Genomic DNA, 13,591 nt, shown 5'->3' on the forward strand with positions numbered 1-13,591 from the left:
TCCGTTTGTACCTATGATCCAAACCCAAATATGCCAAGCTAGGCCGAAGTTCAAGTACACGTTGATCACTGCCAGGTATCAGACTTCGTCGCCGCTGTGGTGCACGAGGGAACGATGTAAATATGGTTAGGGTCGGCCTCCCAGGTCACAGTACCATCGCTGGCGACATTGATGTACTTGTACTGGATAGCCTGTCCGGCCTGCAGTTCGATCGTCACAGACCACACAGGGTTGGCAGACGTGTATCCTGAAGCACTAAGAGAAATAGCGCTGCCTGGGCTCCAGTTGCCAAGCTGGGCAGTGTTTCCAACAATCTTGATCGTCTGGCCGAACTGCGTGACGACTCTCTCGTTGAAAGTGACGAGCACCGAGCCGGGACAAGATGTAGCAGTTGGAGTAGGACCAGTTGTCGTTGCCGTGGGCGGCACACCAGTGCCTGGAGTCTGGTTGGCAGGGAAAGAGGTTGCGGCGGCGCTCGTATAGGAGCCAACGATGGAAGTGGCCGCGCAGGTGCCAGGAACAGAAGTAGCACTGCCAACCCAGCCAGGAGGGATGACAGCGGCACGTCTCTGGGCAGCTGTCAAAAACGCGGCGTACGACCAGGTAAGATCGTCTGCTGAGAGGGGTTGTCCGTTGCTTCGGGAGAACTGCTCGGCAAGAGAGCCATTGGTCTGGGCATATGTTGCGACCACGTTCATGAAGCCATCAGCGTAGGCGCTCACCGCATTGATCAGCGATGTGTACGTCGAGGTTCCTGATGCGTAGGTGCCAGGAGCTACAGAGCCGAGCTGGTCTCTGAAGAAGGCCAGGGAAGTCTGGGTCACCGTGATGGAGCCTTGTTGTTTCCAGACATAGAGAGCGTCGTAGAGTTGCTCGGCAGCAGCCAATGTGTTGAGATACCAGGGGTTACCGCCGTAGTAGCTATCTTCGGGATAGCGGCCGACAGCGATGGCAGCCGACTGAGCGATGCCGTTGTTGATGGTGTAGATGGTGCGGAAGGAGTCAACTACAACCTTGTGGCTAGCCAAAGCCTTGTCACTACATGGCTGGAAGGTAGCAGCATCACAGGCGGCCGCCGGGTCGAAGTTGTGGATGGAGGCCAGGATAACGTTGGCATCTCTGCCGGATCTGCCATTGCCGTTGACTGTTCGGGTTGTGTGTGTCAGTAGCCACCGCTAACGGCCGGAATTCGGGACGTTCAGCTTACTGTTGGCAACCATGAAGTTACCCGATGGAGACCAGAATCTTCCCAGGAAGCACAGAACCTGAGGAGCAATGGCATCGCAGGAGTTACAAGAAAGGCCCAATGACTTGGCAAGTGCGCTGCCCTCTACGAGAGCTGCGTCCAATGTTAGCGACGAGCAATCGATGGGCCTTAGATCTACCTACCCCGATGTTGGCTGGCAACTGTGAAGAACGAGCTTCCCTGAACCTCCTCCCAGAGATCAAAGCCGGTCTGGTTCCTAGAAGTGGATCAGCACCGAGCATAGGAGACAGCACCTTCACCTCTTACCAGTACTGAGCGACATAGTTCAGGTCATTGCGAATGACGGGCCAAAGAACAGACGAAGCGGTCGAGGAGTATCCGTTCTTAACCAACCACTTGGCGTAACCGATGATTGCGATTGCACGAAGAGCCGGCCCATCCCTCTGAGGCCGTCCTAAAAGCTGTCAGTATGTAATGTGTTTTAAAGTTTCTCTGGCGTACCCCAAGCCCCCGTGTAAGGGGTCAAATTCACTTCAAACTTGGGCTCGCCAAGGCCGGAACCGTCGCTCAAGCTTCCTGAAGGGTTCGACACACCCTGGAGGCGGGCTTGAGAGGCAATGTAATTCTGGATGTTGGTCTGCAGGTTTGCATCGTAACTGTTGGTGAAGATGTCAACCACAGCCTTGAACACGAGGCCAGCGTCTCTAGTCCAGGTGTAGAAGTCTATGAGGATTAGCTTGACTTTGCAAAAACCCTGAGGAGACCAGGCTTTCACTTACACGGAGGATCGGTCTTGTCTGGGGAGGCAATGACGATACCAGAGCTCACACCGGCTGCATGGCACCCATTGGGACCGATGTTGCAAAGCAACTGAGCAAGGGCAATTGGGGTTTCCGTGGCGATGAAGGAGTCAATATCTCTCTTCATCACACTCGCCCCAGGGTATCCGAAGATGGTCTGGGTGGCGATGGAGCCGAGAAGAAGGGCAGAAGTGAACAGCTTCATGATGGGCGGGGTGATTTCGGTTGTGTTGATTGTCAGTGCCCCTGACATGACATGTTGAAGGGCAACCATGGTGACTATATATCCCGCCGAGGGGCACGACAATGGTATCTGTCCGGGGTGGTTCGATCTGATGTGCCTTGAAGGCCCGAATGCCAGAGTATCACCGAGCTGTCAAGTTGGCCTGCATTAGCCTCTTGATCCAATATTGCCCCCTTCCAGTGCTGATCGTGGACTCATGTCGGTCAAACCATCTCAGAACCAAGTTTCGGTTCTCTCAGACCATCACCAGCGAGCCATCTTACCCAAAGCTTTGTCCCAACTGACAATATCAACCCCTTCTGCTCCCGACAGCTCCCCCAACTTCGATCGACACTCCGGCCTTGTCTATGACTTCAGTCTCGTTGGTTTCCCCTCAAATTTCGGGAGTTGTTCTGTCCTGCTGGGGGAGGGTAGCACCCAACTACGGCTCCTACGGTATCCCACAGGGCGCACGTGGGCCAGACTGCTTGCTTTTCCAAGAGTCAACTCGGCCAAGACCAAGAAATGGCGACAGGGGTTCGAATATTGTCGGCAAGCAGATCAGACAACCTTGCCGTTCGGTCCTATCCGCCAGGAACTGGAGGGTGTTATTGGTGGTTTTGTGATGACGGACAGATGAGATGAGGTTGGGGTTGCGGAGGTGGAGGAGACAAGGGCGTTTGCTCCCCCGCACAACCCCCGTCCCGAGGCCTAGTCTGATCGAATGACCAGACACGTCAAGCATGGCTTGATAGCCAAATTCGTCTTAGGGAAATACTTTAGCTTGTGCCTTGCTAACCTACACTGGTAGGTGCGAGGGAATGGAGCTGAATGACGGCGGAGGTTATAGATTTTGTGAGCGGATTTAACACCTGGTTGCACGAGCTCTGTTGAAGCTGTCACTGTGTAGTAAGTGTACATAGTACACGCCAGACCTTCCCACTAGCTCGAAGACCCAAAGTTGCGTCATTTCGGAGAATGCCTGGATGAAGACGGGACAGAGCATTATGCGACAACCTCACCATTACCGTGCAGTAGTGTCAAGCAGCATGTGTGATGGATGGCAGGGCGGAGTCTCCTGTTGATATCGGGCCGGAGGAGTTCGACACATGTGCGAACAGCTACCCCAGATCACACGGGATGCACCCCGCACCGGCCAGCTCCCACTCCTCGACCGTTCTGACGGCCGGCCGGGATACCCAGAACGGGGATCTGCGCCGTAACCGACAAACCTTGATGCCACCTGGAAGCGGAAGGGTGGGCACCCTGATGCAGGTGCAATATCCATCGCGGAATGGTCTGCTTGGATGACAGCGCCAGGCACGAATGCGCCGAGCAACTGGCCGCAGAAAAATCTGACAGCTCTGCTTGCAGCAATTTTCATGTGCTCATCGACCCTGATGTTTTGTGAAGCGTTTTGCACTTCGCGACGGGGATCTTGGTAAGGAAGGAGCAGGCGCAAAATTTGCACTTGACCAGACCGGGCAACCACATCGTGAACTTCACCTTCTGGAAGGGCATGCTCCCTCATCTATGAGCAGATGCGCTCTGGGCGCAATTACGACAGAGCATATGCTCGAGCAAGGCTCGTAATTACGATTTGGAAAGCCATGCCATTCTAGACGCCTTCCCGTCTGGAGATGGGAGGAAATCACGGTGGCGCAACAACAGCAAGCAGCAGACAGCAGTTTCGCAAAATCTGCGCCAGGACGATTACAGGAAAAATACCTACGGGTGAAAGTATTTGGGCAAGTCATGGTTTTCCCTAACCTCATTGATCGACGATCTCGGATGAAGGGGTAGGAATATGACGTCCCCAGTACAATGTTCCACCACGCTCAAGCCGAAGCGAACATGGCTTCCCAAAGACCGGTCTCTCTTGGATCTGTCGATCGGAAGATTGACATCATGAAAATTTGATGGCTCCTTTGGTGATCGAGCTGTCGCAGTAATCAACTCTAACCCGCGGACGGGAAGAGGATCGCTGGACACAGACCCGTGTTTGTTGAAGAAAGGAAAAGAGAGAGGAAAGAAAATTCGTAAGGCTGCGATATGTACTAAATTTTCGCCCCACCTTGATTAGCTAAGCGTTGTCCAGATCACTAGGGCGGGTCCGGCTGGATGAGCCGCAGACTTTTCTGGTTGGCCACGATGGGTGGGTCTTGCGCCGGTACTGGCCTCAGCATTCCCAGCCTTGCTAAGAAGGTCCGCTCCTGATGCCTTGGTGTACCCAAATAATCCCCAAGCTCTGAACCGATCTGCGAATCCACATTTCAACTTCACTGGATTGCCGCACCTCTAGCCAACGTCACCACGAGCGCGCTATTCTAATCATCCACCCATTCGGTCTATCATCCTCCCCTCGCCAAGATGGACGCCGCGACCATCGAGGAGACGAACCGCATTCGCGTGTCGCTGGGCATGAAGCCCTTGCCTGTGCCTGGCGCCGCTCCCGCACCCGCTGAATCACGACGCGACAGATCTGGTTCCGACGACGAGGAAGCACCCAGCACACTCGAAAGCCGACAGGCGCAGGCCTACGACAACTATACAAAGGTTCGCGAAGCCGAAGCTGCGAAGCGCAAACGGGAGGAACGCGCAGCCGCCCTGAAGAGGGAACGAGATACCGCCCAGCGTTTCGCATCTTTGGAAGGCAAGGGTCTTGGTGAAGAAGATGATGGAGGCGACGTCGACGCGAAGGCCTGGTTGAAGGCGCAGAAGAAGAGGCAAAAGGCTATCGAGAAAGCGAGGAAGCTGGAGGAGGAACAGGCTGCTGCTGAAGCGGCTGCACTCGCCGCAATTGAGTACACTTCCAAGGACCTGGCTGGAGTCAAGGTGGCGCACGAGCTGGACAACTTCCTCGATGGCGACGAGCAAATTTTGACCCTGAAGGACTCAACTATCGATCAAAACGAGGAGGACGGCGATGAGCTAGAGAACTTGGACCTGAAGGCACGGGAGAAGCTGCAAGAGACACTAGATTTGAAGAAAAAGAAGCCAGCGTACGACGTTCATGCGACAGCCGATGGGGCCGAGCGCGGTATCCTTCAACAATACGACGACGAGATCTACGGCAAGAAGGCGAAGAAATTCACACTCGACGGATCCGGGGCGATAGCAGAGCTGGGTGATATCTTGGGAGAGGCGTCGGAAAAGGCGAAGATGCTGAAGAGCATCAACCTAGATGATGTCGTCCGTAAGTATTGGCCCATTTATCCGCAGCAAGCGTGTGCTGAGCTAACTTTCACTTGCAGGGGACGCCCCCACTTCAGATTACATCGACATTTCCGAGATTAAGGTCAAGAAGCCCAAGAAGAAGAAGTCCAAATCAACAAGACAGAAGCCGGTTGATGAGGATGACATCTTCCCTACTGATGTGGCAGCAGCCGAGGACGATCTGATGGATGTTGATTCCGGCGCAATGGCCCTTAAGAAGAAGCGTAAAGTCGAGGATGACAACTTTGTCGACGACGAAGACCTACAGGCTTCTCTAGCAATCCAGCGCAAGAGCGCTTTGAAGAAGAGGAAGAGGACTCGCCCCGAGGATATCGCGAGGCAACTGAAAGGACAGGTCGACGAACCTGACAACGAGGCGCAAAGCGGCGGTGTGGTGATTGATGAGATTTCCGAATTTGTGTCGGCATTGAAGAAGCCTGATGAGGAGGAGGAACGCAAGCCGAAGAAGTCGAAGGCCGTCGAGGAGGCCGTCACGGCAATGGATGATTCGGATGATGAGGACCATCCCATGGGCGACGACTCACATCCAGAACGCGAGGAGTCTGTCGACAGAGCAAGAGCGGGATCTACAGACATCGCAACAACAGGAGTCGACGAGGAAAAGACGATCAACGCAGGTGTTGGCTCTGCTTTGGCTTTGCTGAGAGAGCGTGGCATCCTGAAGGATTCGCACGGCGCCGAGCTGAATATGAGCGAGAGGCAGAGAAGCGAGTTCCTGGCAGAAAAGAAGCGCATCGAAAGAGAGCAGGATGAGCGTGCCAGGATGCAACGTGAGCGCGACAGAAACAGCGGCCGCCTCGATGCCATGTCCACCCGAGATAGGGAAGAGCGTGCTCGACAAGCGAACGCACACCGCGAGTTGCAGGCGTCTCGCGCTGTCGACGAGCTTTTCAAGAAGGGATACAAGCCTAACGTCGAGCTCAAGTACGTTGACGATCACGGCAGAACTCTGGACCAGAAGGAGGCGTTCAAGCACATGAGTCACCAGTTCCACGGCAAGGGCAGCGGCAAGGGCAAGACCGACAAGCGACTCAAGAAGATTGAAGACGAGAAGCGACGCGAAGCGCAGAGCGTCCTCGACTCGAGCGAGAATGCAAACATGAGTTCGTCAGCTGCGAAACGGCGCGAGGCCGGTGTTCGATTACAATAAGCTATTGGAGTTTGGGAGGGTGATGAGGACCAGGACAAAAGGTGCATACCCTTAATATGTACAATTCCAAGATTGATCAGGTTTATTCCATGCTGACACAATTCGCAATCCTTCAGACTCCAGTTGGTGAGGTCCCGTTCTGATATTGCTCCATCCGTTTGGGTATGAGTGTACTCCTTCATTTGCGTGCCCTCTCCTTGGCCGGCTGTCTTTCAGCCGGACCTCGGCGCCAAGTGGGTCTTTGTTGTCATCGTGATTTTCTACTACTGGTGCCCCCCTCGACTATGAGTGATCTGTCAAACTTCCCCAGCAATCTTCTCTCATCCAGCCCGGTTGAGCTGTTGCATCAAACCGCGCATTTGCGATGGGCGGTTGAGCGAGGCACTCGTATTCCCTCTGAGCCTCGTCAATCAGCCTGTAAATCTCGTCCATATCATACGCCGTCCGCCTCTGCGGCAGCATTGTGACCTCACGCGGTGTCCCGCTGCTCTCAATCGCATCCGTGACCTCAAGCATGAGATCCTCCATCAAAGGTGACACGCACGGCGAGAAGTCCGACGAGATCGTCGACCTCGGACTCTCGGATTTTGTGCTGCTCTGGCTCAACTGCCGCCTCAGCGGCGTCACGTTTCTGGTCGCCGACACGGCCGCGGCGGCAGCTGACATGGCCAGCGCCTCGCTGCTCTGTGTCCGACATCTTTGCTGCAGCCTCGCACGGCGCTCTTCACGGCGGGATCTGATGATGTCCCTCACGAGGTTGCCGTGCAGCTCGCAGTCCGGGGACGCTGCGTCGTGGAAGCAGTCTTTGCGGCCGCAGCCCTGGGCGAGGGCGTCGGCGTGTGTGAGTCTTAGGTTGGGCATGCTGGGGCTCGGCCGCGCGACGGCCGCCCCGTGGGCGTTCATGTCCATGTTCATAATGCCGAGGCCGTTCATGTTGTGGTTGTGTGAGCTTCCAGTGGAAACGAGTCTTGACAATCTCCAGGAGTGTCGGCTGGAATATCGGACGGCTCCCGTTCTCTGTAGTGGTCACGCTGAGTATTCTTGTAACCCGAGATAGGTGCGCGCTAAGATGGAATGGTAAGTTGAAAAGACCAGGTCAAGAGTTTCCAGCAGCTCGGGAAGAGCGGCGGTTAATGTATGTCTTCACCTTTCGACTCCATGTAAATGCGAGCCCACGCGGCTTGCGTCGCCGATCGAAAACGAACACTTGCCTGAACCTTTTTTCCCGCTTGACCGCCGCCGCCTTTGAAGAAGGCTTGAGCCACTCCTGCGCTTCGTAACTGCTGTTCTTCTTAGCTCTCCCGTTTCAGAAGCGCGAGGCGCTGGCTGAGTCCGAGGGGAGTTGCTGCTAATCCTGGAAGCGGCGACACTAGGACAAAGGGGCCTTATGTACCATGTGGCTTTTGCTCACTTTGACGCCGCGCTGGGAATAAGTAAAGATACGGTAAAATGAAGGGAAAAGGTCCGGATGACACACGTGCGTAGAGAAAGACAGTGGAAAAAAGGGAAGCTGTTGTTGTGTAACTGTGTTCAATATAATAAGAAGTGTGTGATAAAGGAACGATGCCGAGATGTTTATGGTTCCCTGCTACTACACAACTACCAAAAACAAGAAAAAGCGCCTGACAGCCAGACAGTCCACTTGCCCCTGGTGATCGTGATGAGGAAGCGTTGTTGGTCGCCCTGCTCCCCCAGAAACCCGGGTCTGAGCCTCCCTTGGAAATTCCAGTCTTCGTCCCCTAGGCTAATCTCCAGGAAACGGTAGCTCTGCGAACCTAATTGCATGCCAATCCTGCCCACCCCGAAGGCTTTAACCCCCCAATCCTCGCAACTTGCTACCCCACGATCCTTCGATGTCTGACAAGGCCGTATCTCGGCGTTCCTTGGTTCCAGAATACGTGAAATATCGTGTCTGGACCAAGTTAGGGGGGACAACCCGGTGCCGCAATGATGTGACTAGCCCGACGTCACAATCGTGACATTCCAGGCCGCGCCAGGCACGCCACACGCCGCATCTTTCATTCCTGCAACACCAATCTTGATCCCGCGATCAAATAACTCCGTGCCCTGTCCCATCGTGGGGGCAGAAGAGGGGGGGCCAGAAGCTGGCGCCGATCATCCGTCGTTTTTCTTTCCCCCCTCCGCCATGCTTCTGTGACAGCTTTCCAACGCCCATGTCTGTGTCTGTGTTCCCGGCCAATAAGACACACGAAGAAGTAAGGAAAATTGGTATCGATACAAGGGATGGTCCGTGAGATGAAATGTCAAGACAAAAAAGAAAATCAGTCACCGCCGGCCTCCGGAGGGATCTCCTTCCCCTTGATGACCGCGTCCGCGTATGAAGCCATCTCGGCTGCCCCCGCCGAGCGCCGCGTCGCGAACCACCACGTCAACGTGACGACGAGCAGCCAGACGCCCACCCAGGTGATGACCACGCGTGGAGACCGGCGCCTGCGCGGGGCGTACGGGGAGAAGGCGGCCATTTTCCTGGTAGCTGGGATGCCTCCTAACCGTAGGCGGCCAGTTTTGACGATCTCGGCCTCGTGGCGAGATATGTTCTGATGTCCGGTTTGGGGATGGGGGAACTGGCGTGGGGTTTTCGTGATCGAAGGCTGGAAGGGCACAGCTCCAGACCTTTCGAGTTCTTTGTTGTTCTGTGATGTGGAAAATGATTGGCCGGCAATTGACAAGTCGGAACTTGTACAGCTGCTCAATCGGCCGAGAGTTTGAGGTGTGATGGGATTCTTGATTGCTTGACGAACGATGGAGGTTCAATGGTGGGACGTTGACGCCAGTTGTACACCGCACTGTGCCAATGCACTGTGATCGCCAGCAGCATTTCTCGACTGGAAACAACGGGCCTTTAATCTTGTTCCGGAGACTGGCTGACCACTTCCGCTTGTTAACGGTGTCTTCTCAACAGATCATTACCTGTTCCTCGATGAATCCGACTTCAAGAAGTATTCGGCGTCTTACTTTCAAACAGCTTGTTGCAAACATCTTGTTGATACTCAAGGGACTGATAAGTCTAGTGTGACTGCAGCCATGTGGCTCGTCTAGTACATTTTCGCGTGTGATTCACGTTTCTTTACGCTTCCTGCGCTACCGCCGCCCAATTTGTTGTTGTTGACACCCAAACGCCATAAACCCAGCCCAAAAGTACTTACAAACGAATGCTCGCCCCGATTCCCTGGCCTTCGTACCAGACCGTTTCCCTCCAATTACCTATCCGAACCGACACATTCGCGCTGGCATCGAGCTTCAAAGCGCCTCCGATCGCCTTCCTCACGGCATCATAGCCTACTGATCCCATAGACCAGTCCACAGGCAACCTCGGCGTTTCCGACGTACCTGGCGGTGCCGCAAAGGGCAGGTCGTACAATATGTGGCCGACCTTCTCTGTGTGGTTGTAGTAGGCCGTCGCGTTTACCCAATCGACGTAAATAGTGTTGTAAGTCAACGGGGATACCAAAGTGAATGTCGCCGTTGAAGACAATACGTGGAACGTCGCGTCTCTAATGAAGTGACCCCTCTTCTTTCCATCTTCCTCATCCCCGTCTCCAGGAAGGTCTAATTTGGGGGCGGCAATAGTGATGTTGAGTTTAGACAACGCCTCGCCGATGATGGGGACCGATGGCAAAGTTCCCCGGTGCGCCTTCACGTCAAATGTGACGTTGCGTCCAGAAAGATATTCAGATATTAAATCGCTGGCGATCCTGCGACCAGCGTCGCCGTGGGTTGTGGGATCCCACTTGGCCGTGACGACCATGTTGGTGTTGTTACCCCGAACAACGTTGAGGTTCTCTGCCGTGGCGCTGCCAAGAATGGTGCCATCCTTCACAATGTGAATGTTGACGTATGGCACGAAGGCAGAGTACGGCGTGGGATTTGTGATATTAACCAACGCCTCTAGCGTCAGTGACGTCTCAGAGGTGTCGATTATCTTGACGTCTCCAACCTGTGGACGAACGCTGCCGATCGCTTTGCCAGGCAAGGCTGCCAGAAGTCAGCTCTACCGTAACCAGGACTCATCGCGCTGGCAGGCAGGGACATATGAAAACAACCCACGATAAGACGAACAGCATCAAGAGCTAATACGGACGTTTTACTGGGATTTTGCCCTCAGCAGGGATGTCCTTCAGGACCAAATTCCCGAGGGCCGTGTTGACTTTGATGTCAACACCAGCCTTGACGTCAAGCATCACCTCCTTTCCGCCGAAGAGGAGCTTTTGCATGACGTCTGTCAACACGTCGCCGTCGGTAATGTTCAAAGGGGCGTTCTCGACGCGAGAGGTGATCTTAAGAAGCGGCTCCTTCTTCTTGGCGTCTTCGATCTTGGTAGAGTTGGCAGCTTGCCACTTCTCGAGGTTCAGCTCTCCGAGCTTCCTGTGCTGATACATGACGTCGGCTGTCGCTCGCATGTTGGTCACGTTGATGTCGAAATTCATCTCCTTTGGCAGACCGGCGAGAACCTGGACAGTGCCAGAAACTTTGGGGTTTCCGTCATCATCATCCGGGTCCGCCATCGGATCAGGGAGTTGAAAATTTACATCGGTAAGAGAGAAGCTCTTGATGAGGTTATCGAACCCTTGGCCGGGGAATGGCACAGGTACCATGATCTCTGACAAGATGTCTCCGACCCAGCCAGGGGTGTTAGAATCAGGAACCTTCCGCCCACGAACGTAGACAGTCGCAGCCTCGCCATGCATGTACTGGTCCAAGAACTTGTCCAATGGTGACGACTTCGAATTGGGACATACCCTCGTGAGGTCCTTGGGAAGCTCCCGGATGATACCCGATACGTTGGCGGTGACCTCGGCATGCGGTCTAATAGTGAGGGGTTCGGTGGTGGCGTCGGCCACAAGAATGTAGGGGTCAAAAGAGTTGCAGTTAGGGATGAGAACCTCGAATCCTAGCTCGGGCACATCAAGACTGATTGGATACTCATTGAACGCCGTGATGGCAACGTCGGCGCCAACGGCTGATCGTCCATCGGAATCTGGCACGTCTCGGAAGTTGAGTCTCGAGATATTGTACGTCGGCAGCGAGGGTATTTGTTTCGCTATACAAGGTATTAGTTTGGTGTGTTTAAGCAAAGATACAGCAAAGCGTGATCAATTCAAAGCAGAACTTTTTCTCCAAAATACAACGAAGCAAAGGAGCGATAGAGTGATTGACCTTCAAACGTCAAGATCTCGCTGACCGCGTGGGTTCCGAGCGGGAGGATTCCGGACTTGAGTGGGATATCGGCCTTTCCGAGCACCTTCAGCTGATCGAGCTTCCCATCCAGCCATTCGTTTGCGACTTTTCGATACGCTTCCGCATCTCCGGGCGACAACTCGGCGACAAAGTCCACCTTGGTAGTCTGACCGTCCACGATGCTGATTGAAAGCGGCGGTACCACGGCGGTGCCAAGCAAAACGTCGTTGTACTCTGGCAGGTAGACGCCGACCTTGGTCTGTTCGGTCCCAAGCGCCCTTACAATCCAAGTCGTAAACTTTCCTATCCTTCGAGAGGTGGGGTCCTGGACTCTGGACCCGTCGAGCTTGAAGTTGGCCTGCACGCGAGCCCGTACGCCATTGGTTGTGATGGACTCGAGGGAGAGATTCGTTGGCTCGACTACAGCGGCCTGCTTAGCGTATTCCTCCACTGCTGCCGGGACGAAGAAAGCCACGAGCATGATGCAGACGGCCAGCGTCGCAAGCACGACGATGGAAATGATGGAGGCCCATGGCGTGGAGCTCTTCTTCTCCTTGAGCGATGTGTGCGATGAATGCGACCCGGCGAGCGAGGCACCGGAAATGGATGGTGGCGGTTGAGGACTTCGACAGATTTCGCAACAGAAGCTCGCCTTGTCGGGGTCGTCTCGTTCGCCGTCGTATCTAGGAGTTCCAGAAGAGCCGGACAAGAGCGGCGCCGTTTCGGACATCGAAGAGTCGTCTTCCGCCTTTCCTTTGCCCTTGGGCGTCAGGAGCGGTGTTCGTTCAGTTTCGTCGGACATTGCGAATCGAGGGGGATTCTGGTTGTGTAAATGGCGGACTATCATAGGAGGATGGCCGTCATCGCCGTAAACCAGTGTTATTGGAGACAAGAAAGACTAACAAAAGGAAAAGGTTACAGAATGCAGAGGAAAAGGGCAGCTGAGTTTCCGATCTTGCCCAGGGATTCGGGATTCGTAATGGGTGATGATGTCAAATAACTTGGTTCATCCTGGGGAAGCGCAGCTGGGTTGGCAGTGCTGCTGAAGAGACAGGGCAGAGCCGAAGAGGTCACCTGAAACCAATGAGACGAGGTCTAGTCACGCTGGGTGCGTTGGCCGCAGGGAACCTTTAGGTCGAAGGGGACGGCCGAAGTGTGGATGGCCCGGGGCGGGGATGGGGATCATGTTCCCTTCTTGAGAGCTTGGATTGGAGTGCCTGACCAGCATATGCACGGCCCACCCTCCTCCTCAGGCACGCATGCGCAGGGTTGCGCAGCACCGCAACCATTTCCTCAGCCGTGTCTTGTACTGAAAATCCTCTCCACAATGCGCCGTCGAGCTGCTGACAGCTGCTGCTTCCAGCACGTATGGCATTGGCGCGTAGTTCCGGTTGCGGCCGTTTCACCGGTCCGGTCTGGGCTCCCGCATAAGCTGCCCGCTGTCAGGTCTCCGCCTGTAGCATCGCTGTGAGCCGCATCGTCGTCTGCCCTACAGCCCGCTGAATTTGCAGGGTTTGGAGAGCGATTTCGAAATTTTCGGTGTGAAGCGGTAAGAACCGCGCACTGTCTGAATGGGTCCGAGTTTGCTGCACCTGCGCGGGAAGGGCTTGTGGGGTTCATGTAGCTATCGTCTTTCATTGAAGCTATCCAACAGTGACTCAACCTTCTTTCTAAATACACCAATTGACTCCCACCGCGACTCACTGAGATCGGCAACTTACTGAGTCCGTCTTATCAGAAGCTTGCTTTAATATCTGTGGCCTCAGCATATCAGC

The 13,591-nt window shown here is 54.7% G+C and overlaps 4 protein-coding genes across 4 annotated transcripts; 1 reads left to right on the forward strand and 3 right to left on the reverse strand.

Annotated features, from left to right (window-relative positions):
* Positions 1-65: 65 nt before the first annotated feature.
* gla-1-1 (Glucoamylase) lies at positions 66-2,281 on the reverse strand (the record flags this gene model as incomplete). The annotated part of the gene is made up of 6 exons (XM_037318269.1): positions 66-1,144; positions 1,208-1,339; positions 1,390-1,463; positions 1,514-1,661; positions 1,709-1,930; positions 1,987-2,281. 6 exons carry the CDS (start codon positions 2,279-2,281, stop codon positions 66-68), a joined length of 1,950 nt encoding a protein of 649 aa, XP_037183797.1.
* Positions 2,282-4,600: 2,319 nt separating this feature from the next.
* Positions 4,601-6,617, forward strand: snu66 (U4/U6.U5 tri-snRNP-associated protein snu66; the record flags this gene model as incomplete). Its single annotated transcript, XM_037318270.1, has 2 exons — positions 4,601-5,426; positions 5,485-6,617. The coding sequence occupies 2 exons, from the start codon at positions 4,601-4,603 to the stop codon at positions 6,615-6,617; spliced, it is 1,959 nt and encodes a 652-aa protein (XP_037183796.1).
* A 282-nt stretch (positions 6,618-6,899) lies between these two features.
* Positions 6,900-7,550, reverse strand: CGCA056_v003014 (uncharacterized protein; the record flags this gene model as incomplete). Its single annotated transcript, XM_037318271.1, has 1 exon — positions 6,900-7,550. The coding sequence occupies one exon, from the start codon at positions 7,548-7,550 to the stop codon at positions 6,900-6,902; it is 651 nt and encodes a 216-aa protein (XP_037183791.1).
* Positions 7,551-8,899: 1,349 nt separating this feature from the next.
* CGCA056_v003015 (uncharacterized protein) lies at positions 8,900-12,618 on the reverse strand (the record flags this gene model as incomplete). The annotated part of the gene is made up of 4 exons (XM_037318272.1): positions 8,900-9,251; positions 9,785-10,613; positions 10,720-11,679; positions 11,796-12,618. 4 exons carry the CDS (start codon positions 12,616-12,618, stop codon positions 8,900-8,902), a joined length of 2,964 nt encoding a protein of 987 aa, XP_037183790.1.
* Between the last annotated feature and the right edge of the window lie 973 nt (positions 12,619-13,591).

This window comes from Colletotrichum aenigma (assembly GCF_013390185.1).
Source record: "Colletotrichum aenigma strain Cg56 chromosome Unknown KSG_Cg56_contig02, whole genome shotgun sequence".
Classification (NCBI taxonomy): Eukaryota; Fungi; Ascomycota; class Sordariomycetes; order Glomerellales; family Glomerellaceae; genus Colletotrichum; species Colletotrichum aenigma.